General features: G+C 46.2%; 1 protein-coding gene across 1 annotated transcript; it reads left to right on the top strand.

Moving 5' to 3' along the window:
- The first annotated feature begins 21,214 nt into the window (after positions 1-21,214).
- LOC123167169 (ribonuclease 3-like protein 3) lies at positions 21,215-23,927 on the top strand. Its single transcript, XM_044585005.1, has 3 exons — positions 21,215-21,932; positions 23,171-23,317; positions 23,404-23,927. The coding sequence occupies exons 1-3, from the start codon at positions 21,477-21,479 to the stop codon at positions 23,740-23,742; spliced, it is 942 nt and encodes a 313-aa protein (XP_044440940.1). The 5' UTR covers positions 21,215-21,476; the 3' UTR covers positions 23,743-23,927.
- The last annotated feature ends 1,181 nt before the right edge of the window (positions 23,928-25,108 follow it).

A 25,108-nucleotide genomic window follows, 5' to 3' on the forward strand; every position in this document is an offset into this window, starting at 1 on the left:
GGCCCATGGCGTACTAGAGAGGGATTCGGCTCTTTGGAACCACGCACCCACCATAGCTAGTTCGAGAGCTCAAGAACTCTCTGAAATACATCCACCAAAGTAGGACTAGGGTTTTACGCATCCTCGCGGCCCGAACCTGCGTAAACGATCCTTGTGCTGATTACTAATCCTGCTCTTCTCGCAACCCTGCGCCCCGGCAACCGTAGTAGGGATTCTTGTGATCCCATAGGTGTCGTTCCACACCAACCGAAACCTAACCCTAAGTTTTTGCATCAAATCTATTCTAATGGAGTTTTCGGTGGATAGATTTATCTCAATCTTGGCAAGAAACTAGGCAATGATCTTTGTGCAAGAATCAAAGTAAAAGGACGCACAAAGAGATTGAGTTTGTACCCTAGCTTGGCGACGAACTCGCTACGGCGACAACGGCGGTGAGATTCCGTCGACGGCGACGGAGACCAGCGGTAGGAGGACGCTGGCGACGACGGAGACGATCCGGAGACCTGGAGGGTAGTAGAGCTGGGTAGCCGTGGTTGGGGGTTTGAAGAATTTTTCAAATTTCAACCCGCGGCATATATATACCCAGTCACTGTTGGTGTGACCGAGTGGAACGACTCGGTGGCACCGAGATGCAGAATCGGAAACGGTTACTGCACCTTGGTGAGACCGAACAGTTCTAATCGGTTGCACCGAGGTGAAAACCTAGATCAACTCAATGATTTCGGTGGGACCAGGGGGAATGGATCGGTCAGACCAAAAGCCATTAAGAGGTTTTGGAAGTTTAAGCCCTTGACAGATCGGTCGCTCCTAGTGCTCCTCACCCGGAGGGTCCGAATTCGACTTGTTCAAACTTTGTGATGTAGCATGAATAGAGTTTGAGACGAGAAAAGCATAGATAGCTAGAGGGAGTTCTTAGGCATTCTTGTCCATCCATTTGGCAAGGAGAAAAACCAAACAATCAAAGCAACAAAATGGATGTCCTCGAATGGAGAAAATTATGCAACCAACATGCTCACACAATAAGATAGCAAATGAAATATGTCGCAAAGCATGCACAAACACTCTAGCATCTATCAAGCAATTGGCGATGACTAGGTCATATATATATATATATATATATATATATATATATATATATATATATATATATATATATATATATATATATATATATATATGAGTATATTGACTGAGGAGTCAAATGAGAACATTTGATCGTAGGTCAAACTCATCGTTTAAGCACAAGTGGGGTTACCACTTTTCCATAAAGCATTGTTGTGTTCACACCATTAGAGTTGCTTTAGCTCAATTCTTAGAGCAAAGCTCCCCCTAGATGTGATATCCCCCCTAAGAGGGATGAACTAACCTTGGGTTTTGTCGATGATGACTTCATGTAGATGTTGAAGATGTGGGTGCTAAATGTTGATGTAGATAATTTGGAGCAATCCATTGAGTGAGTTGCATTTTCAATACCTACATGGGTTAGTCCCACAAAGAACACACAAGGATATCCATAGACATAGAGTGAAATACACATATGATGATGTCCATGAAATCATTAGGTTACCTTGTCCCATGTCTTACCAACAAGAGGGTTTGTGACTCCTTGAACTAGTGCAAGATATGGAAGTTGATTGCACTTGTTCTTGACAAAGTGAATATGAGTGAAGTTTGTTGGCGGAGTCACCCTCAAGAACTCTCTAGTTCTTCTTCTTTGGGACCCACATCAACTTGATGGGAATCCTTGGAGTTGTAGTCATACTTGACGAAGTAGAACTTGATGTAGTCTTGGGAACCCACTTGACCAAGGCCTTTGGAGCTTCTTCAAATGAATCAATCTCTTCTTGAAGCTTATCCTTGTATTTTAGCTTGTGGTCTTGTGGTGGAAGATCATCTTGAGCTTGTGTTCCCTTGAAAGAAGTGGGATCATACTTCTCTTGTTGAGGAACAAACTTTGTCTTGGGGTATTGACCTTCTTCCCACTCAAGTCCATTGGCATTGAACTTGTGTTCAAAACCAACACCTTGATTCTTCTGGTGCCTTCCTTGCTTACGTACAATTTCATCAAATTGTTTACTTCCGACAAGGCTCTTGTAAACACGTTTGTCTATAATTCCCTTCAATAAGCTATTTACTTGCTCAAGTGTAACTTGGCTAAGAGAATCATTAGTGGAATCAAGAGAACTACTAGAAGCAACAATATTGGATTTAGCATGATTATTGTTACTACTAGAAGAAGAATCTTTCTTGCTCTTGTTGCTAGATTTTACTTGTGGCATGTAAGTAGACAAGAGTAAACGCTTGGCAATGTAAGAAGAACTTTTCTTACAAAGATCTCATTGAGTGCTTTTAACAACCCATGCTCTTGCTATTAATTGAGCTTTTCAAAGCGTAGCTTCTCATGAGTCTTTAAAAGCTCTCGATGAAACTCTAAGGTAGTTTCATGAGCCAACTTAAGAGTGTTTAGTTCTTTAGTTAGACTCTCAATCTCCTTCTTATCATTATCATTCGCTTCATCTTGATTAGCATGATTAATATCAATTTCATCATAGTTTTCATCACTAGTGTTGTCAACAAGTAAATCATCATCACCTAGCAAGTCATCTTCATCACTATTGAAATCAACATACTCGGGGTGTGATACCTTGGGGACTTTAGCCATGAAGCATCTTCCAATCCCTTCGTTTGGTAAGTCGAAGATGTCGTAGGAGTTGGACGACACAAGTGCAAGACCTGCAACACCTTCATCTTGAGTATATTCGAAATCGGAGTGATAACTTCTCTCGGAGTAGTTGTCGGAGTCAGAACCGGATACCCATTCACCAACATGAGCTTGATGTCTTCGTATTGTGTAGCTCTTTGATGACTTGTCCTTCCTTTCCGAATCCTTGCTTCTACGAGAGGGACCTACTCCTTCTCTCTCTTGGTGGTGATTCCTCTCTTTTACTTCTCCTTTTAGGTGAGTCTTCTCTTCTTTTGTAGGGAGTCATACACTCACTAGAGTAGTGTCCGGGTCTTCCACAATTGTAGCAACTGCGATCACGACTAGAAGATCTTTTGTCATTGTAGGACCTTGACTTGGAACTTCTCTCTTTGCTTCTACTCTTTTAGAACTTGTTGAAGTTCTTCACCATTAAGCTCAATTCTTCATTGAAGACTTGTTTCTCACTTGATGTTGTAGGAGCATCACATGAAGCTTTGTAAGCACCACTAGAATTGTTGTGAAGCTCTTCCTTATCCTGGAGTGACATTTCATGAGCAACAATTCTGAAGGAAATATGCCCTAGAGGCAATAATAAAGTTGTTATTTATATTTCCTTATATCATGATAAATGTTTATTATTCATGCTAGAATTGTATTAACCGAAAACTTAGTACATGTGTGAAAACATAGACAAACAAAGTGTCACTAGTATGCCTCTACTTGACTAGCTCATTGAATGAAAGATGGTTATGTTTCCTAACCATAGACATGGGTAGCCATTTGATTAACGGGATCATATCATTAGAGAATGATGTGATTGACTTGACCCATTCTGTTAGCTTAGCACTTGATCGTTTAGTATATTGCTATTGCTTTCTTCATGACTTATACATGTTCCTATGACTATGAGATTATGCAACTCCCGAATACCGGAGGAACACTTTGTGTGCTACCATACATCACAACGTAACTGGGTGATTATAAAGGTCCTCTACAGGTGTCTCCGATGGTACTTTTTGAGTTGGCATAGATCGAGATTAGGATTTGTCACTCTAATTGTCGGAGAGGTATCTCTGGGCCCTCTCGATAATGCACATCACTATAAGCCTTGCAAGCAATGTGACTAACGAGTTAGTTGCGGGATGATGCATTACGGAACGAGTAAAGAGACTTTCCGGTAACGAGATTGAACTAGGTATTGAGATACCGACGATCGAATCTCGGGCAAGTAAAATACTGATGACAAAGGGAACAACGTATGTTGTTATGCGGTTTGACCGATAAAGATCTTTAGAATATGTGGGAGCCAATATGAGCATCTAGGTTCCGATATTGGTTATTGACCGGAGACGTGTCTCGGTCATGTCTACATAGTTCTCGAACCCGTAGGGTCCGCACGCTTAACGTTCGGTGACGATCAGTATTATGAGTTTATGTGTTTTCATGTACCGAAGGTAGTTCAGAGTCCCGGATATGATCACAGACATGACGAGGAATCTCGAAATGGTCGAGACACAAAGATTGATATATTGGATGACTATGTTTGGACATCGGAAGGGTTCCGAGTGAGTTCGGGCATATACCGGAGTACCGGGGGGTTACCGGAACCCCCCGGGGAGTTTAATGGGCCTTATGGGCCTTAGTGGAGAGAGGGGGGCGGCCAGGGCAGGCCGCGCGCCCGCTCCCCCTTTGGTCTGAATTGGACTAGGAAGGGGGAGCGGCGCCCCCATTTCCTTCTCCCTCTCTCCTCCTTCCTTCTCTCCTACTCCTACTACATGGAAGGGGGAAATACTACTCCCGATGGGAGTAGGACTCCCCAGGGCGCGCCATAGTAGAGGGCCGGCCCTCCCCCTCCTCCACTCCTTTATATACGGGGGAGGGGGCACCCCATAGACACACAAGTTGATCATTGATCTCTTAGCCGTGTGCGGTGCCCCCTCCAGCATAATCCACCTCGATCATATCATCGTACTGCTTAGGCAAAGCCCTGCGCCGGTAGCTTCATCATCATCGTCATCGTGCCGTCGTGCTGACGAAAGCTCTCCCTCAACACTCTACTGGATCGTGATTTCGTGGGACGTCACCGAGCCAAACGTGTGCAGATCGCGGAGGTGCCGTATCTTCGGTGCTAGGATCGGTTGATCGTGAAGACGTACGACTACATCAACCATGTTGTCATAACGCTTCCGCTTACGGTCTATGAGGGTACGCAGACAACACTCTCCCCTCTCGTTGCTATGCATCACCATGATCTTGCGTGTGCGTAGGAATTTTTTTGAAATTACTACGTTCCTCAATAGTGGCATCAGAGATAGGTTTATGCGTAGATGTTATATGCACGAGTAGAACGCAAGTGGGTTGTGGGCGATAATAGTCATACTGCTTACCAGCATGTCATACTTTGATTCGGCGTATTGTTGGATGAGGCGGTCCGGACCGACATTACGCGTACGCTTACGCGAGACTGGTTCTACCGACGTGCTTCGCACACAGGTGGCTGGCGGGTGTCAGTTTCTCCGACTTTAGTTGAATCGAGTGTGGCTACGCCCGGTCCTTGTTGAATGTTAAAACAGCACATACTTGACGAAAAATCGTTGTGGTTTTGATGCATAGGTAAGAACGGTTCTTGCTCAGCCCGTACCAGCCACGTAAAACTTGCAACAACAAAGTAGAGGACGCCTAACTTGTTTTTGCAGGGCATGTTGTGATGTGATATGGTCAAGACATGATGCTAAATTTTATTGTATGAGATGATCATGTTTTGTAACGAAGTTATCGGCATCTGGCAGGAGCCATATGGTTGTCGCTTTATTGTATGAAATGCAATCGCCATGTAATTGCTTTACTTTATCACTAAGAGGTAGCGATAGTCGTAGAAGCAATAGTTGGCGAGACGACAACGATGCTATGATGGAGATCAAGGTGTCGCGCCGGTGACGATGGTGATCACGACGGTGCTTTGGAGATGGAGATCAAAGGCACAAGATGATGATGGCCATATCATATCACTTATATTGATTGCATGTGATGTTTATCTTTTATGCATCTTATTTTGCTTAGTTCGGTGGTAGCATTATAAGATGATCTCTCACTAAATTTCAAGGTACAAGTGTTCTCCCTGAGTATGCACCGTTGCCAAAGTTCGTCGTGCCGAGACACCACGTGATGATCGGGTGTGATAAGCTCTACGTTCACATACAATGGGTGCAAGCCATTTTTGCACACGCGGAATACTCGGGTTAAACTTGACGAGCCTAGCATATGCAGATATGGCCTCGAAACACTGAGACCGAAAGGTCGAGCGTGAATCATATAGTAGATATGATGAACATAGTGATGTTCAGCATTGAAAACTACTCCATCTCACGTGATGATCGGACATGGTTTAGTTGATATGGATCACGTGATCACTTAGATGATTAGAGGGATGTCTATCTAAGTGGGAGTTCTTTAGTAATATGATTAATTGAACTTTAATTTATCATGAACTTAGTACCTGATAGTATTTTTCATGTCTATTTCTTTGTAGATAGATGGCCCGTGTTGTTGTTCCGTTGAATTTTAATGCGTTCCTAGAGAAAGCTAAGTTGAAAGATGATGGTAGGAACTACACGGACTGGGTCCATAACTTGAGGATTATCCTCATTGCTGCACAGAAGAATTACGTCCTGGAAGCACCGCTAGGTGCCAAACCCGCTGCAGGAGCAATGCCAGATGTTATGAATGTCTGGCAGAGCAAAGCTGATGACTACTCGATAGTTCAATGTGCCATGCTTTACGGCTTAGAACCGGGACTTCAACGATGTTTTGAACGTCATGGAGCATATGAGATGTTCCAAGAGTTGAAGTTAATATTTCAGGTAAATGCCCGGATTGAGAGATAAGATGTCTCCAATAAGTTCTACAGCTGCAAGATGGAGGAGAATAGTTCTGTCAATGAGCATATACTCAAAATGTCTGGGTATAGTAATCACTTGATTCAACTGGGAGTTAATCTTCCTTATGATAGTGTCATCGACAGAATTCTTCAATCACTGCCACCAAGCTACAAGAGCTTCGTGATGAACTATAATATGCAAGGGATGGATAAGACAATTCCCGAGCTCTTCGCAATGCTAAAGGCTGCAGAGGTAGAAATCAAGAACGAGCATCAAGTGTTGATGGTCAACAAGACCACCAGTTTCAAGAAAAAAGGTAAAGGGAAGGAGGGGAACTTCAAGAAGAACGGCAAGCAAGTTGCTGCTCAAGTGAAGAAGCCCAAGTCTGGACCTAAGCCTGAGACTGAGTGATTCTACTGCAAAGGGACTGGTCACTGGAAGCGGAAATGCCCCAAGTATTTGGCGGATAAGAAGGATGGCAAGGTGAACAAAGGTATATGTGATATACATGTTATTGATGTGTACCTTACTAATTCTCGCAATAGCACCTGGGTATTTGATACTGGTTCTGTTGCTAATATTTGCAATTCGAAACAGGGACTACGGATTAAGCGAAGATTGGCTAAGGACGAGGTGACGATGTGCGTGGGAAATGGTTCCAAAGTCGATGTGATCGCCGTCGGCACGCTCCCTCTACATCTACATTCGGGATTAGTTTTAGACCTGAATAATTGTTATTTGGTGCCAGCGTTAAGCATGAACATTATATCTGGATCTTGTTTGATGCGAGACGGTTATTCATTTAAATCAGAGAATAATGGTTGTTCTATTTATATGAGTAATATCTTTTATGGTCATGCACCTTGAAGAGTGGTCTATTTTTATTGTATCTCTATAGTAGTGATACACATATTCATAATATTGAAGCCAAAAGATGAAGAGTTGATAATGATAGTGCAACTTATTTGTGGCACTACAGTTTGGGTCTTATTGGTGTAAAGCGCGTGAAGAAACTCCATTATGATGGACTTTTGGAATCACTTGGTACTTGCGAACCATGCCTCATGGGCAAGATGACTAAAACTCCGTTCTCCGAAACAATGGAGCGAGCAATAGATTTATTGGAAATCATACATACTGATGTATGTGGTCCGATGAATGTTGAGGCTCACGGTGGGTATCGTTATTTTCTCACCTTCACAGATGATTTGAGCAGATATGGGTATATCTACTTGATTAAGCATAAGTCTGAAACATTTGAAAAGTTCAAAGAATTTTAGAGTGAAGTGGAAAATCATCGTAACAAGAAAATAAAATTCCTACAATCTGATCATGGAGGAGAATATTTGAGTTACGAGTTTGGTCTTCATTGGAAACAATGCAGAATAGTTTCGCAACTCACGCCACCCGGAACACCACAGCGTAATGGTGTGTTCGAACGTCGTAATCGTACTTTACTAGATATGGTGCAATCTATGGTGTCTCTTACTGATTTACCGCTATTGTTTTGGGGTTATGCTTTAGAGACAGCTGCATTCATGTTAAATAGGGCACCATCTAAATCCGTTGAGACGACACCTTATGAACTGTGGTTTGGCAAGAAACCAAAGTTGTCGTTTCTTAAAGTTTGGGCCTACGATGCTTATGTGAAAAAGCTTCAACCTGATAAGCTCGAACCAAAATCGGAGAAATGTGTCTTCATAGGATACCCAAAGGAGACTATTGGGTACACCTTCTATCACAGATCTGAAGGCAAAACATTCGTTGTTAAGAATGGATACTTTCTAGAGAAGGAGTTTCTCTCGAAAGAAGTGAGTGGGAGGAAAGTAGAACTTGATGAGGTAACTGTACCTACTCCCTTATTGGAAAGTAGTTCATCACAGAAATCTGTTCCTGTGACTCCTACACCAATTAGTGAGGAAGCTAATGATGATTATCATGTAACTTCAGATCAAGTTACTACCGAACCTCGTAGGTCAACCAGAGTAAGATCCGCACTAGAGTGGTACAGTAATCCTGTTCTGTAGGTCATGTTACTTGACCATGACGAACCTACGAACTATGAGGAAGCAATGATGAGCCCAGATTCCGCGAAATGGCTTGAGGCCATGAAATCTGAGATGGGATCCATGTATGAGAACAAAGTGTGGACTTTGGTTGACTTGCCCGATGATCGGCAAGCCATCGAGAAGAAATGGATCTTCAAGAAGAAGAAGACTGATGCTGACGGTAATGTTACTGTCTACAAAGCTTGACTTGTTGCGGAAGGTTTTCGATAAGTTCGAGGAGTTGACTACGATGAGACCTTCTCACCCGTAGCGATGCTTAAGTCCGTCTGAATCATGTTAGCAATTGCTGCATTTTATGATTATGAAATTTGGCAAATGGATGTAAAGACTGCATTCCTGAATGGATTTCTGGAAGAACAGTTGTATATGATGCAACCTGAAGTTTTTATCGATCCAAAGGATGCTAACAAAGTGTGCAAGCTCCAGCGATCCATTTATGGACTAGTGCAAGCATCTCGGAGTTGGAATAAACGTTTTGATAGTGTGATCAAAGCATATGGTTTTATACATACTTTTGGAGAAGCCTGTATTTACAAGAAAGTGAGTGGGAGCTCTGTAGCATTTCTAATATTATATGTGGATGGCATATTGTTGATTGGAAATGATATAGAATTTCTGGATAGCATAAAAGGATACTTGAACAAGAATTTTTCAATGAAAGACCTCGGTGAAGCTGCTTATATATTGGGCATCAAGATCTATAGAGATAGATCAAGACGCTTAATTGGACTTTCACAAAGCACATACCTTGATAAAGTTTTGAAAAAGTTCAAAATGGATCAAGCAAAGAAAGGGTTCTTGCCTGTGTTACAAGGTGTGAAGTTGAGTCAGACTCAATGCCCGACCACTACAGAAGATAGACTGAAAATGATAGGTGTTCCCTATGCTTCAGCCATAGGCTCTATCATGTATGCAATGCTGTGTACCAGACCTGATGTGTGCCTTGCTATTAGTTTAGCAGGGAGGTACCAAAGTAATCCAGGAGTGGATCACTGGACAGCGGTCAAGAACATCCTAAAATACCTGAAAAGGACTAAGGATATGTTTCTCGTTTATGGAGGTGACAAAGAGCTCGTCATAAATGGTTACGTCGATGCAAGTTTTGACACTAATCCGGATGACTCTTAAGTCACAAACCGGATACGTATTTATATTGAACGATGGAGCTGTCAGTTGGCGCAGTTCTAAGCAAAGCATCGTGGCGGGATCTACGTGTGAAGCAGAGTACATAGCTACTTCGGAAGCAGCAAATGAAGGAGTCTGGATGAAGGAGTTCATATCCGATCTAGGTGTCATACCTAGTGCATCGGGTCCAATGAAAATCTTTTGTGACAATACTGGTGCAATTTCCTTGGCAAAGGAATCTAGATTTCACAAGAGAACCAAGCACATCAAGAGACGCTTCAATTCCATCCGCGATCAAGTCAAGGAGGGAGTCATAGAGATTTGCAAGATACATACGGATCTGAATGTTGCATACCCGTTGACTAAGCCTCTCTCACGAGCAAAACATGATCAGCACCAAGACTCCATGGGTGTTAGAATCATTACTGTGTAATCTAGATTATTGACTCTAGTGCAAGTGGGAGACTGAAGGAAATATGCCCTAGAGCCAATAATAAAGTTGTTATTTATATTTCCTTATATCATGATAAATGTTTATTATTCATGCTAGACTTGTATTAACCGGAAACTTAACACATGTGTGAAAATATAGACAAACAGAGTGTCACTAGTATGCCTCTACTTGACTAGCTCGTTGAATCAAAGATGGTTCTGTTTCCTAACCATAGACATGAGTTGTCATTTGATTAACGGGATCATATCATTATAGAATGATGTGATTGAATTGACCCATAATGTTAGCTTAGCACTTGATCATTTAGTATATTGCTATTGCTTTCTTCATGACTTATACATGTTCCTATGACTATGAGATTATGCAACTCCCGAATACCGGAGGAACGCTTTGTGTGCTACCAAACGTCACAACGTAACTGGGTGATTATAAAGGTGCTCTACAGGTGTATCCAATGGTACTTGTTGAGTTGGCATAGATCGAGATTAGGATTTGTCACTCCGATTGTCGGAGAGGTATCTCTGGGCCCTCTCGGTAATGCACATCACTATAAGCCTTGCAAGCAATGTGACTAACGAGTTAGTTGCGGGATGATGCATTATGGAACGAGTAAAGAGACTTGCCGGTAACAAGATTGAACTAGGTATTGAGATGCCGACGATCGAATCTCGGGCAAGTAACATACCGATGACAAAGGGAACAACGTATGTTGTTATGCGGTTTGACCGATAAAGATCTTCGTAGAATATGTGGGAGCCAATATGAGCATCCTGGTTCTGCTATTGGTTATTGACCGGAGACGTGTCTCGGTCATGTCTACATAGTTCTCGAACCCGTAGGGTCCGCACGCTTAACGTTCGGTAACGATCTGCATTATGAGTTTATGTGTTTTCATGTACCGAAGGTAGTTCAAAGTCCCGGATATGATCACGGACATGACGAGGAGTCTTGAAATGGTCGAGACATAAAGATCAAGATATTGGATGACTATGTTTGGACATCGGAAGGGTTCCGAGTGAGTTCGGGCATATACCGGAGTACCGGGGGGTTACCGGAACCCCCGGGGGAACTTAATGGGCCTTATGGGCCTTAGTGGAGAGAGAGGGGCGGACAGGGCAGGCCACGCGCCCCCTCCCCCTCTGGTCCGAATTGGACTAGGAAGGGGGGCGGCGCCCCCCTTTCCTTCTCCCTCTCTCCTCCTTCCTTCTCTCCTACTCCTACTACATGGATGGGGGAATCCTACTCCCGGTGGGAGTAGGACTCCCCAGGGCGCGCCATAGTAGAGGGTCGGCCCTCACCCTCCTCCACTCCTTTATATACGGGGTAAGGGGCACCCCATAGACACACAAGTTGATCATTGATCTCTTAGCCGTGTGCGGTGCCCCCCTCCACCATAATCCACCTCGGTCATATCGTCGTAGTGCTTAGGCGAAGCCCTACGCTGGTAGCTTCATCATCACCGTCATCACGCCGTCGTGCTGACGAAGCTCTCCCTCGACACTTTACTGGATCGTGAGTTCGTGGGACGTCACGAGCCGAACGTGTGCAGATTGCGGAGGTGTCGTACCTTCGGCGCTAGGATCGGTCGATCGTGAAGACGTACGACTACATCAACCGTGTTGTCATAACACTTCCGCTTACGGTCTACGAGGGTACGTAGACAACACTCTCCCCTCTCGTTGCTATGCATCACCATGATCTTGCGTGTGCGTTGGATTTTTTTGAAATTACTACGTTCCCCAACAAATTCTACCAATGACTTCCGTTGGCTTGAGATCTTTGTAATTGGGCATCATTTGGATCAAGGTGCACACGGTATCATATTTTTCATCCAAGGCTCTTAGGATCTTCTTGATGATGAATTTGTCGGTTATCTCTTCGCTTCCTAAGCCGGCAATCTCATTTGTGATGAGAGCAAGCCTAGAGTACATCTCAGCGACTCCTTCACCATCCTTCATTTTGAACTTGTCAAGTTGACTTTGAAGCACATCCAATTTGGATTCCTTGACGGACTCGGTACATTCGTGCATATCCACCAAAGTATCCCAAATTTCCTTTGCATTCTCAAGACGGCTGATTTTGTTGAATTCTTCGGGGAACAATCCGTTGAAAATAATATCGCAAGCTTGAGCATTCTATTGCAACATCTTCAATTCTTCCGCGTACGCTTCACGATCCGGTTCTCTTCCATGCTTGAAGTATTCACCTTGCAAGCCAATGCACAGAATGGCCCAAACGGCGGGGTTATGACCAAGAATATGCATTTTCATCTTATGCTTCCAACTAGCAAAATTTGTACCATTAAAGTAAGGACCTCTACGGTGGTAATTTCCCTCGCTAGACGCCGTACTCTCCTAGGTTGTGAAACCAAGGCTATGATTACCAAAGCTATGGAAATCAAGGCAAATGGAGACCAAAGCTCTGATACCACTTGTAGGATCGAAAGTAGGTCTAGAGGGGGTGATTAGACTACTTGACCAAATAAAAATCTAGCCTTTTCCAAATTTTAAGTCTTGGCAGATTTTAGCAACTTAGCACAAGTCAAGCAATCAACCTACACATGCAATTCTAAGAGTGTAGCAGCGGAAAGTAAAACATTGCATATGAAGGTAAAGGGAAGGGTTTGGAGAAGGCAAACGCAATGTAGACACGGAGATTTTTGGCGTGGTTCCAATAGGTGGTGTTATCATACGTCCACGTTGATGGAGACTTCAACCCACGAAGGGTAACGGTTGCGCGAGTCCATGGAGGGCTCCACCCATGAAGGGTCCGCGAAGAAGCAACCTTGTCTATCCCACCATGGCCATCGCCCACGAAGGACTTGCCTCACTCGGGTAGATCTTCACGAAGTAGGTGATCTCCTTGCCCTTACAAACTCCTTGGTTCAACTCCACAATCTTGTTGGAGGCTCCTGTCGGTGTCAAAACCAGCAGATCTCGGGTAGGGCGTCCCAAGCTATGTGTCATGGATCGATGGGTAACAGGAGATAGGGGACACGATGTTTACCCAGGTTCGGGCCCTCTCTATGGAGGTAATACCCTACTTCCTGCTTGATTGATCTTGATGAATATGAGTATTACAAGAGTTGATCTACCACGAGATCATATGTTGTGGTCTAAAACCTGAGGGTATGATGAATAATGTCATAATAATCTATCGACTAGCCTGGCCTTGGCTTACATAATGCACCAGAGGCCTAGGATAACAAGAGTCCTAGCCGATTACGTTGGTGGAGAGGAGTCCTTGTCTTGATCACCAAGTCTTGTGGAATACTCCTTGTATGCGGCATGGGCTGCCCGAACTGGCCCATGAGTGAACCGCCATGGGGGTCCTCGGCCCGATCCACCTAGTCGGGAGACAATGTGGTGAGTACCCCCTAGTCCAGGACACCATCAGTGGCCCCCTGAACCGGTCTTCAAGTTGGGGACGCTCCTTGATCCTTCCGAACTGTTCTTCATCTTCGGTCGTCGGTCTTGAAAACTGGTTCAACAAATCTTCTCATCTTCGCTCTTGAGGATCGCCAAAGTAAATCCGAAGACTTTACATGTCGGGTATCCGAGGAGCCCCTTTAAGTTATCCGCCTTTATCAATGCCTTGTTATTTTTATGCCACACCTCGGGTTTGAAGTTGTTCCTGGGCGGCAGTGTCCTCTTGCGTCCGAGCTCCAACACCGGACTGTATTCGAGGTATCTTTTGCAGCCGAGCACCAACGCCGGACCGCTTCCGAGCTCCAATGCTTGACTGTATCCGAGCTCCAACGCCGGACTATATCCGAGGTGTCATAGATCACCTTGGTTCAAAAAAGTTGAAGGAGTTTAGCCGAGCTTAATGCCGGAAATGCCCTCTATGCAGCCAGCCACTGGCGCCCGAGCTTTATGCCGGACTGCTTCCAAGGTGGTGCACCACCCCGAGTGTGGGCCGATTTTTCATCAATATTTTTGATTGGTGCAATTTATTCTCTGCTGAGATATATAGCCAGTAGCCCTCAAGGTGTGTATCAGTTGAAAACCCGATATGCACCTGAAGGATGACACAAGACCGTTCATCCCAGTAGCCCCTGAGACTCAGGTTGATTCGCAAAATCGGCCTGAGGATCAACTCCTAGCTCGGCAGAATACTTTGGGACACAAAAAGCGGTGTGCAAAGTCCTCGAGACTCAGGTTGGGTGCGGCCGACCAACCTGAGGATCATAATCTCCTCGAAAACTATATTACACTTAAATTTTCTGCATTGGATTGCCAATGCAGTAGCCCCCGGGACACTGGTCGGGTGGCAACACCAGATCAGGGGATCGATGTGCCCCTTTAATATTTATAAATAATGAGCGTGAAGCCCAGTAGCCCCCGAGCCTTAATGTGGGCACGGTGGCCAAATTAAGGATCGATATCCGGAGTAAAATCACAAATTATGTGTAAAGATTCTATGTATCCAAGTACTTGACATCATTAATACTCGGATCCGCATTGTCCAAAACTTTGTTGACCGACCATCGGCTTCAACCTCCTCGGCCAGTAGCTGGGGAGTGTTTGTCCTACATTATTAAGCCTTTATAATGTCAAAGATTTACGGCAAATAAGGCAATCAGGCCATACGGTTTTATAAACAAAGGTACGCGGAGAGATATGCTATATTACTTGTTAAAGTAAGAAACATCTTCCAAAGAAAATAGTCCCGCTATCGGTTCCTTTCCTTGGGTTGTCATGCTGACCATGATCATAAAACCTCACCTCCAATCAATGTGGGAGGAAAATATTGAGGATTTAGTTCGGGGAAGATTCCGAACTCTGTGGTCTAAACGAACCAAAATTTTCACTTCCGTCGTTGCCGACCAATTATATCCTTTAAGATTGCTAGCTTTCAGCATCACCCAGTCTGAGGTACTAACTCCGATGACCCGGTAGTAACAATCACAGAGGTGCTCCCTTTACCGCCTAGCCGAACAATCGGGAACGTAGGGGTAAGCACAGGAGCCAGGCAACCCAGCTTGGCCAAAATCTTAAGTCAAATTGATGCATATTTATGGCTTTATAACGATGATTACGGAAGGCAGCCCTCGTATATTAAATGTCGATGATATGTTTATTTTGACTCCGTTGTGACCGTTTATCAGTTGAGAGTGGCCCATCGTCGGCTTCCACCCCCTTCTAGATGCTACACAGGGTGTTTCCATAATAACAAAACAACCCTTAGCCGATGTCTCGGTGCCCGAAGGCGGTTGTGTTAGTGGAAACGAGGCAATCAGATATGCGGGCTTTATAACTTTCACTTAGTCATAGGAGCTTTAAACTGGGGAAGCTAGCTATGAGCCCCCGGTTAGTGTTCGGCAACAGCCAAGGTCAAGCCGTAAACACTTCGGCCAATGTTATGAACGGCCCGTCATTTAACATGGGGTAACCTCTATCGATCTTATAGTTTAACACAGTCATCGGATTGCTGACCAGTTTGCGCTTATTGTGACAGTCAGTTTTCGGCTTTCTCCACTGAGGTGCTTTAACCATGCTAGCTGGAAGCACAATCGCAGTGGTTCTCCCTTTGCACACCTAGCTGGAAGTACTTATATCATATATGTGTTCACCCGAACTTTAAAGGCGTCTTAACCGACCGTCGGCTTCTCCCTCTTCGGTCAAGGGCCGAAAAGTGTTATGTACTCCACCTATTGAGAATATCGACGGTGTTTCCGATAACCAGGCAATCAGGCCATAAGGCTATAACAGACAAAGTACGCTCAGGGAACTTATGCTATATTACTGACGAAGTGTAAGAAGCATCTTCGAAGAAAATAGTACCCCCACCAATACCTTTCTTCGGTTGCTCATTGTTACTATGAGACTTGTGCAATAGATTTTTTGTACTCATGAGTTCCGTTGTGTGCCGACCATGATTGAAAACAATAAGAGCGCTAGCTTTCGGCTTCACCCAGTCTGAGGTCCAAGCTCGGATGACCCGATCGTGACAATCGCAGAGGTGCTCCCTTTACTCCCTAGCCGAACAATCGGGAATGTAGGGGTAAACACAGGAGCGAGGCAACCCAGCTTGCGGAACACTTAAGTCAACATGGTGCATATTGTGGCATAATACACGAAAAAGGAACGAAGCCGTACAAGTATAATCATATGCAAGAGGAAAGGCTTCATAAAGGAAGCCCCCAAGTAAACGGGGTATTTGAATTTGTGTGTCACAAACAAAGTTTTGACAAGGAAGTTTTTCACATACAACTTTTTCCAAAAGAGCATAATGCTTTGGTCGAACCGAACAAAATTTAAAATTGAAAATTCTGAGCATAAAAGCGACTTAGCTGGTTAATGTGCTCGGTGTCGATGCACGGCCCGAGCTTACGGCGGGACAAGGTCCCAGCCCCCAAGCCGATCCCGAGGTAGCGGAGCGAAGAGCTCGGCACTCTAAAGTGGCGACATAGCACGGCCAATGCAGGCCGGCAGTGTGACGCCGAAGTCCCCGGCGTGGGTTAATGAAGTGACGACGAAGCCCTCGGTCCAGCCGAGGTGACGTGGTACGTCGGTACGCCGAGGTGACAGCGATGCCCGACCCGGATCCTTTACCTGTGCATAGAAAATAGTGCAAGCCGGAGATAATAGGAATAATAATAAATTAAAAAAATTATTGCATAATTAATAATTTATGCAAAGTGAGTAATAAAAGAAATATGGCACGTGTGCTGAACACTCGATGAGGTAGAGCTTTCTCAGCGATGCGGAAGTCCCCGAGGCAACCGAACATGTCGGTGTGGCGATTCGACCAACAAGGTGATCACGCGAGCCGATTTATGCCGATTGGGACAACGACATCGGCTTGCCGAAGTGACCGCGTGACGCAGTCGAAGTCGATTACCTACACACATAAAATAGTGCGGTCCAAAAAGGATAATTGTTTTTCGCAAAAAATAATTTATTTAAAGAGATGTGGCCTGGCGCCGAAGTCAATGTCGATGCAGGGCGTCGACGTGACGCGGTAAAGGCGTGTCAAAGCCTGAATTCACAGGCCGGTCCGAGTTCTGGATGCGGCATTCGCTGAACTGTATACGGAAACTGACTGAACCACCACGCGACCGTCGTTAATGTGGCCTCCATTTGATAGACCTACGTACAGATGATGAAACAAAAACCAGAGTAATGATTTCTTGGGAAAAATAAACCAAAGCAAGAAAAAATACTAGGATTAATAGCACCTGAATTATCTATTGTAGCAATCTGAAGAAAGGTTACTCCCAAAATTGGGACTCGATCCGCACACCCATTGCGTGATGGGCGATAAAGTGACGGCATGGCGATGCTGGCAAAGGTGGGCTCGCCGAGGCAAAGCCCCCAGTCCAGCTAATGTGACGAAGCTGGTCAGCTGGTGACGCCGATGTCACCGGAGTATGTTGATGAAGAAATAGCAAAGTCCCCGGTCCAGCCGAGGTGTCGAAGCCTTCATGTCAGCCGATGAGTCGAAGCAGGTCGGCTGGTGATGCCGAAGTCACCGGAGTAGGTTGATGAAGAAATAGCAAAGTCCCCGGTCTAGCCGAGATGACGGAGCGGGTCGGTAAGGAGACGTTGCAGCTGCCATGTCAGCCGAGGTGTTGAAGCAGTTCAGCGTGATGGACATCGGCTTGAAGAAGCAACAGTGCGGCCATGCCGATGCTGGTCATAACTTGTGACGCGGTCAATGCCGGATTGATGAAGTGACCGAGCGGTTATGTCGGCGCGCCTGACCCGTGCAATCCGTGGGGCGATGGTGTTGGTGATGATATATCCTTCGCGATGCCGAACTCTTGTTCGGCTTGCCGAGCTGATGATCCGATAAGGTTAGGCCCGGCTCGATGAAGCGACGATATGTCTAGCGCAGGTCGGCAGACGTGGAGCGATGTTACCGGACTGGTTTGACACCAGCGCGATGGTGAAGAGTGCCTCAGAGAAGGCTTAACCTTTTATGGGCACGTGTTAAGAACAACGCACAATACCCTAGAAAAAAATTCCTTTAAGAAGGTCGTCTAATATCACGTTCATAAAAAAACATGAATTCTGGTCGGATCCGTATTCGCGCAGAAAACAGATCCGAAAAGTGATGCACTAATCGGAAGGTTCCCGGAGTTTGGACGGTCGGATCGAGCTGAAATTTGGAGGGGTGGTAGATATAGGAATTCCGCAGCCGATCAACGGTTGGATCTTCCAAAGGACGTCCGAGCTAGGTGCTGGAGACCACGCCCTAAACTCGTCCAGATTCCCGTCCAGATTTGACAGGGCTCCGGTATATCGTAGATTGCCGGAGATTATTAGGTCGTGGAGAGCTAGGTGCTGGAGACCACGTCCGAGCTAGGTGCTAGAGACCACGGCCTAAACTTGTCCAGATTCCCGTCCGAGCTAGGTGCTGGAGACCACGCCCTAAACAAGAGTCCTAGCCGAATACGTTGGTGGAGAGGAGTCCTTGTCTTGATCACCAAGTCTTGTGGAATACTTCTTGTATGCGGCATGGGCTGCCCGAAGTGACCCATGAGTGAACCGCCATGGGGGTCCTCGACCCAATCCACCTAGTCGGGAGACAATGTGGTGAGTACCCCCTAGTCCAGGACACCGTCAGCTCCCAAGTGACACCTAGCCAATCTAGGAGACACCACTCTTCAAAAGGTAATAGATGGTGTGTTGATAATGAACTCCTTGCTCTTGTGCTTCAAATGATAGTCTCCCCAACACTCAACTCTCTCTCGCAGATTTGGCTATGGTGGAAAGATGATTTGAGTGGAAAGCAACTTGGGGAAGGCTATAGATCAAGATTCTTGTGGTTGGATTGGAAATTCTTGGTCTCAACACATGAGTAGGTGATTCTCTCTCAGAAAATGAGTAGTGGAAGTGTAGGCACGTTCTAAAGGCTCTCTCTTGAATAGAGAAGGGGTGGAGGGGTATATAGCCTCCACACAAGATCCAACCGTTACACATATTTGACCCAACTCGGCTAGACCGAATAGAGGAACTCGGTGAGACCGATTTAGTTCAAAATGTGAACGTTAATTAGGAATCTCGGTGGGACCAACATGATCAACTCGGTGGGACCAATGTGCTAGGGCTAGGGCAAAACCTCATCTCGGTGTGAGCGATTGCGTGAACTCGGTGAGACCGATTTCAGCAATGAGTAAACAGAGAATTGGTTAGGCAAGCTCGGTGGGACCGATCACTCATTTCGGTGAGACCAAAACGTTATGAAGGGAAACAGAGAGTTTGCATTGCGAACTCGGTGGGCCGATCGCTCATTTCGGTGAGACTGAAACGTTACGAAGAGAAAAAGGGAGTTTGCATTGCCATCTCGGTGAGACCGAGATCTATATCGGTGAGACCGAATTGTCTAGGGTTTCTGGCTGTGGCTATGTCAAAAGAACTCGGTGGCGCCGGATAGATCAAATCGGTAGGGCCGAGTTGGACTTTGGGTTTTGGACATATTTGGAAATGAGAAAGTGGCTGAGGGTTTTGGAGCCTATCACTAAGCACTTTGAGCAAGTAGACCATTAAGCAACACCTCACCCCTTTTAAAAGTATTGGCTTTTCCTATGGACTCAATGTGATCTTGGATCACTAAAATAGAAATGAAGAGTCTTGAGCTTTTGCCAATCTTTATCCTTAGCATTTTTAGGGGTCCACATCTCTAGTCCATGCCATGTCAATCATTGAACTTTCTGAAATATTTAACTTGAATGGATATTAGTTCAATGAGCTATATGTTGTTATGAATTACCAAAACCACTCAGGGATTAGTTACACTTTCACATCCGTGTCTAGGTGCCTGGTTCCTGATCAGCTTGTTGTATCGGTAGTGAGTTAGTCTTGCGTGTCAGGGCGGCGACCCTCTATGGAAATAATAGCAGTGGTGGCACCTCCTCTTGGCTACGTGGGTAGCGAGGGGAGGGTGGTGGGTGATCATGTCGTCCTCATGGCTTCGGCAGTGGCGGCTCCCTGGATGGATCTGGAGGTCTTGTGCTGGCTCGGTGACTCACCCTCAGATTGGGCCGGATCAAGTGGTGCCTCAGGTGGAAAGGGCGGGTATCCGAGCAAAAGCTTATGCTTTGGCACCGGCGACAGCGATGCCTGCAGGTGTCATTTACCTTTTGGGGTGTCATCATGGGTTCCTCGCCATGTAAGGGTTCCAGGTGAAAACCTTAGGCCGGTGACCCTATTGGGCGTCTTTGGGGAACTCAGGCACCATCCGGTCGCAGCGTTTCGATGTCTTCGTGCTTGTTTTGTTCCCGGCGTGATGTTTCTCCAGCTCTGGCTTGGTGTGGGTTTATTGGTCTCCTATCATTTACACGTGTCCTCGTAGTCACCGTCCTCGGTCCTCGCTATCCACTAGCAGGATCGGAGCTCCACGGTCCAAAGCAATGGGGCAGACGATTGCCCTCCCGGCTATAGCTTGGTGTATTCGGTGCGTTAGTGTCTGATGGTTTCCTAAGACGGCACGCTTCAATTTTTGTTTGATAGTCTAGGTAGCCTCATGTTAAGTTTGGTGCCTTCTGTTTTCATGCTCGGCTTCGGGTTGGTGGCGTTCTCGCCACCCACTCGATTGTTGTTTTTGTTTTTTTTTGTTTTGGCTTGCTTGTTGGGGGGTTTCTTCATCGTCATCTTGTATCGGTTCGGCAGTTCATGCTTTTTATACATAAAGTTGGGCAACGTGTAAGGTGTTTCTAAAAAAAGTATTATGGACACACATGATTCTCTTAGCTACCGCCGCATCTTCTCTTGTCCAATATCCAAGACGCAGAAAACAATGTTAGAACCAGTGGGCGTGCGAGATCTAAGTACATCATCATCATGTCACATCCTCCACATCGACGGCGTTGATTCGTCGCGAATTCGGAGGCCCCAACGGGGCGAGCACGTAAACCGCTTGACCCTTTCCCCTCGAGGCGCTGCCGCCGTGGTCACGCCTCTGACCCATCAGCCCGATCCCAAACCCGAGACACAGCCAGCATTAAAACAAAAGCAGTCCAGTCCAGAGGCCGTTTTTCTCCGGACGGCAAGCCATCCCCTCGCCTCAAGTCGTCGTCATCGATCAGACCCAGCATCCAACCATCCGACTCCCTCACTCCGTCCGCTCAATTAAGTGATCTCCCCTCTCCCCACCCCTTCTCGCGCGCGCTCCCCGTGCTCCATCGCCCCCTTTTCCGTCCGTTTCCGACCGCCCCCCGGAAAGCTCCAGAAAACCCGTGCGCCGGCGCGCCGGCCCTCGCTTCCCATCTCTATAACCCCCTGCCGCGCGATCGCGCGATGGACCCGCAGTCGCACTCGCACTCGCAGTCGCACTCGCCACCGCCAGCAGCTGACGACGACCCCGACGCGATGCCGAGGGAGCAGCAGCAGCGGGAGGAGGCGCCGCCGGGCTACGTGCCGCCGATGAGCCCCGAGGAGGTGGCGGCCGTCGAGGCGCTCCTCTGCTACGAATTCAAGGACAAGTCCCTGGTCGGGCTGGCCCTCACGCACGGCTCCTTCTACTTGCCCTACCGCTCCGGCGACGCCACCTACGAGCGGCTCGAGTACCTGGGCGACGCCGTGCTCACCTGCCTCGTGTCCCGGGAGGTCTTCCTCACCTACCGGGACCTCCCGCCCGGCCCGCTCACGCGCCTCCGCGCCGCCAACGTCGACAAGGAGAAGCTCGCGCGCATCGCCGTCGACCACGGCATCCACCGCTTCCTCCGCCACAAGGCGCCCAAGCTCGAGGAACAGGTTACTAGTAACTGCCAGTCTCCTACTAGTACTAATTTTAGTACCAGAGTCTACCTTTCCCGTGCGTGCGTTGCGCCATGTTCCCTGTTCATGAGAGGGACATGTCAAAACTGACCTTTTCAACTCGCCGGGCCCCTGCTTTGTGGTGTGTCATTTTGATGAAATATTTTGTTTCCATGCCTGCTCATTCTTGGATATACATCTTGTCTAGTCTTGTTGTAAATAGTTAAAGTAAACCAAACTTTTTTTTACGGGTGAAAGTAAACCAAACCTGATCCTTATATACACACATAGTAAGGCCTGATTCAAAAAAAAAAGATCAATCGCCTGTACGGGGCAGTAGACTAGTAGCATACATGTTCATGGAGTGGTCACTCAAGACTCAAGAGTGTGCCCACCATGGATCTCAGATTGAAATGTGTGCCACCTTTTTATTATTCTCCTCCTGTGATTCAAACGGCATTTGTAATTCTCTACCGTGATCAAGGGTATGATCCCTTGTTATATGCGTATGCTGTAATTTTGGGTGAAAGGGAACCATCTCTTTCTATTCCCCTCTCTTACCTTAGTATCTTGTCAAAGCACCAGTCTGCGATTCAAAGATTCTACCAAGGTGATACTTTTCCAAAAGATTCAATTGACATGTACAATTCTAGGTTACCCAATGGTCCATTTGGATCAAGGCGGGAAAACCTCAAACTCATTTATACATTTCCAAATGGTTGTTGTTTAAGTAAAGTAGTCAAAAATATAAGTATGCGGATTAAATTCCACGGTAACGATAGAGAAAACTTGCTATCTTGTCGTTTTGTTCGTAATAAAATGGTTGTTGGTTCTTAGGGAAAGACATAAAAGCACAAATGTGGCGTTTCGACTCCACCTTATTATGTTCATTTACATTTTCTTTTCATGGGATTTCATAATGGTTTTGTGAAAAAGAAATAGTTTTTGCTTATGTCGGTTAATCAAGTTGTTTATGTTTCCCGCAAAAAAATCAAGTTGTTTATGCACCAGAGTTAATACTAAACGATTGACGTGTAACCACACCCACTTCTATGGTATTGTATTAGTTCTTTTGTTGTTGTAGCCTTTCTTATGCTTGTGTCTGCGACTAATACCTATTAGTTGTCGTATGAAGAGAAGAACAATGAAAAGGTCTTTTTATGTAATTAAGATGTTGACATGCTGCAAAGCCACGTATGATTGATGTGATGCCTCTTGTGCTTTGGCGTTTGCAGATTGCTGATTTTGTGAAAGAATTGTGTCAGTATGAATACCACTCCAATGGGCTATTGGATGCTCCAAAAGTGCTATCTGACATCGTGGAATCTCTTATTGGTGCCATATATCTTGACTCCAAGTACAATCAAGAGCTAGTTTGGCAGGTAAATGTCTTTCTCGGAACTGTGAAATCTTGGCTTTTGTTTCTCACTGTAGTTTGGTAATGTAATGTTTCTTTCTCTGATAATAGGTTTTTCGAAAGTTGGCTAATCCACTTATTAGCCTTGAGTCATTAGGGAAGCATCCAGTAAGCGAGCTATTAGAGTTTGGCCAAAAGACTGGTCGAATAGTGGATATCTCTAAAGATGGGTGGGTTAAGGATACGAAGGTTGATGTATTTGTTGACGGTGTGCTGGTTGCAAGCGCGACTTATGCTCAAAAGAAAGAGATAGCTTCAAACCGCGCCGCGAAGGCTGCTCTAGACAAATTGAAGGAGATGTCGGGGCAATCCGATGTTCTATCAGCCCCAGGAGAAGCTCCCGAGCCGTTGGACGAATTGGGTCGTGCTGGAGCTTTAGAGCTCCAGTGAAATGCTGAGACATTGTGGGCGCAACAAATGTTTTTGCCAGTTTGTAGTTCCATTGAATTTTTCCATTACATGTGTGTTGTTAAGCTGTGTTATGAGCCTGTAAATACTTATATGCAAATCATATGATTATTGTGCCCCTGTGGGCGCTGAGAGCAAGGTGCAAGTTCACACCTTAAAATTGATTTGTTCATCTCTATATACTTTGGTGATATTAGCATATACCGAGAACTGGATGGTTCACCTACAGCAGCCAACTTCTTCTTTTCCCTGAGCAGAGTGAATGACTGCTTTTGCCCTTCGAGAGTGGAGGGGAATCAATCGTACAGCCGCTGCGGGCGCGGGGAAAGGCGACGCTAGGGCGCCATGCCTCGCTGCGGTGCCTCGGCCGGCAAGCTGGCCGGCGGTGCTGGTGCGTCCGGACGGCAAGGCGCGCGCGTGGTGGTGACGCCATCCTTGCTGGGGCTGACTTGGGTCCCCCGGCCCGCGCCGTTTCGCTGGGCTGACATCGCCGACGACAAGGCCGAGGCGGACGGCTGTATCGAGATGACGGTCTCCTTGGCGCCGCCGTCTTTCGGCGACTTCCCGGCCGTGGCGTCGAAGGCGAGTTCGCGCGGCGCTCGACGGCCCGGTGTGAGGGCCCCGGTGGTGGCTGCTGACCAGCCGCCCCGGGCGTCACGGCTAGCGCGGCGAGCGTGACCCCACCTTCCCCGTTCGCGGCGCCACCTGCACCGGTGGGAGAGCAGACGACCAATGCTGGCCGGAGCTCTTCCCGCACGGTGGAGGTCGAGCCGGTGCGCCGCCTTGCTCCTATACGGCGCTGCAGGCGCCCGTTCGCGCTCCTGGCGCCTGCAGCGCCCCGCGATGGGCCGGCCCACGAACCGTGCAAACCAATGAATGCAAAAACCTCGCAAAAAAAAAGAAAAAGAATAAAAAAAAGCTAACGTGCACACGTGTGGCATCTTGCACATCGTCCACGCGTCTTTATTATCACTCATTTTATCACGTGTGAACAGATGGCATCAGCAAGAATCTTTTTGGTTTTCGGCTTAAAAATGTTTTATCTCCTAATTAAAAAACAAATTAAAAATCGGTTTTCACCAATAAATCCGTCTCGACGAGATCATCAAAACTACTCCCTCCGTTCCTAAATATAAGTCTTTGGAGAGATTCTACTATGAACCACATACGGATGTATGTAGATGCATTTTAGAGTGTGGATTCAATTATTTTGCTCCGTATGTAGTTTATAGTGAAATCTCCAAAGACTTATATTTAGGAACGGAGGAAGTAGACCCCATGATGGTATGTTTTGACGATTTTTTTGGGTTTTTTACATCTGTGCCCCGTGGTTCCTTAGCTCTACTCA

The sequence above is a fragment of the Triticum aestivum genome, chromosome 7D (assembly GCF_018294505.1).
Source record: "Triticum aestivum cultivar Chinese Spring chromosome 7D, IWGSC CS RefSeq v2.1, whole genome shotgun sequence".
NCBI lineage: Eukaryota > Viridiplantae > Streptophyta > Magnoliopsida > Poales > Poaceae > Triticum > Triticum aestivum.

What these genes read in the sequence shown, in the direction of transcription:
- LOC123167169 (XM_044585005.1), top strand. Translation starts at nt 21,477, where the DNA reads ATGGACCCGCAGTCGCACTCGCACTCGCAGTCGCACTCGCCACCGCCA. An exon ending in CGCCCAAGCTCGAGGAACAG is followed by an intron (nt 21,933 to 23,170) that starts GTTACTAGTAAC and finishes TGGCGTTTGCAG; the next exon opens with ATTGCTGATTTTGTGAAAGA. An exon ending in ATCAAGAGCTAGTTTGGCAG is followed by an intron (nt 23,318 to 23,403) that starts GTAAATGTCTTT and finishes CTCTGATAATAG; the next exon opens with GTTTTTCGAAAGTTGGCTAA.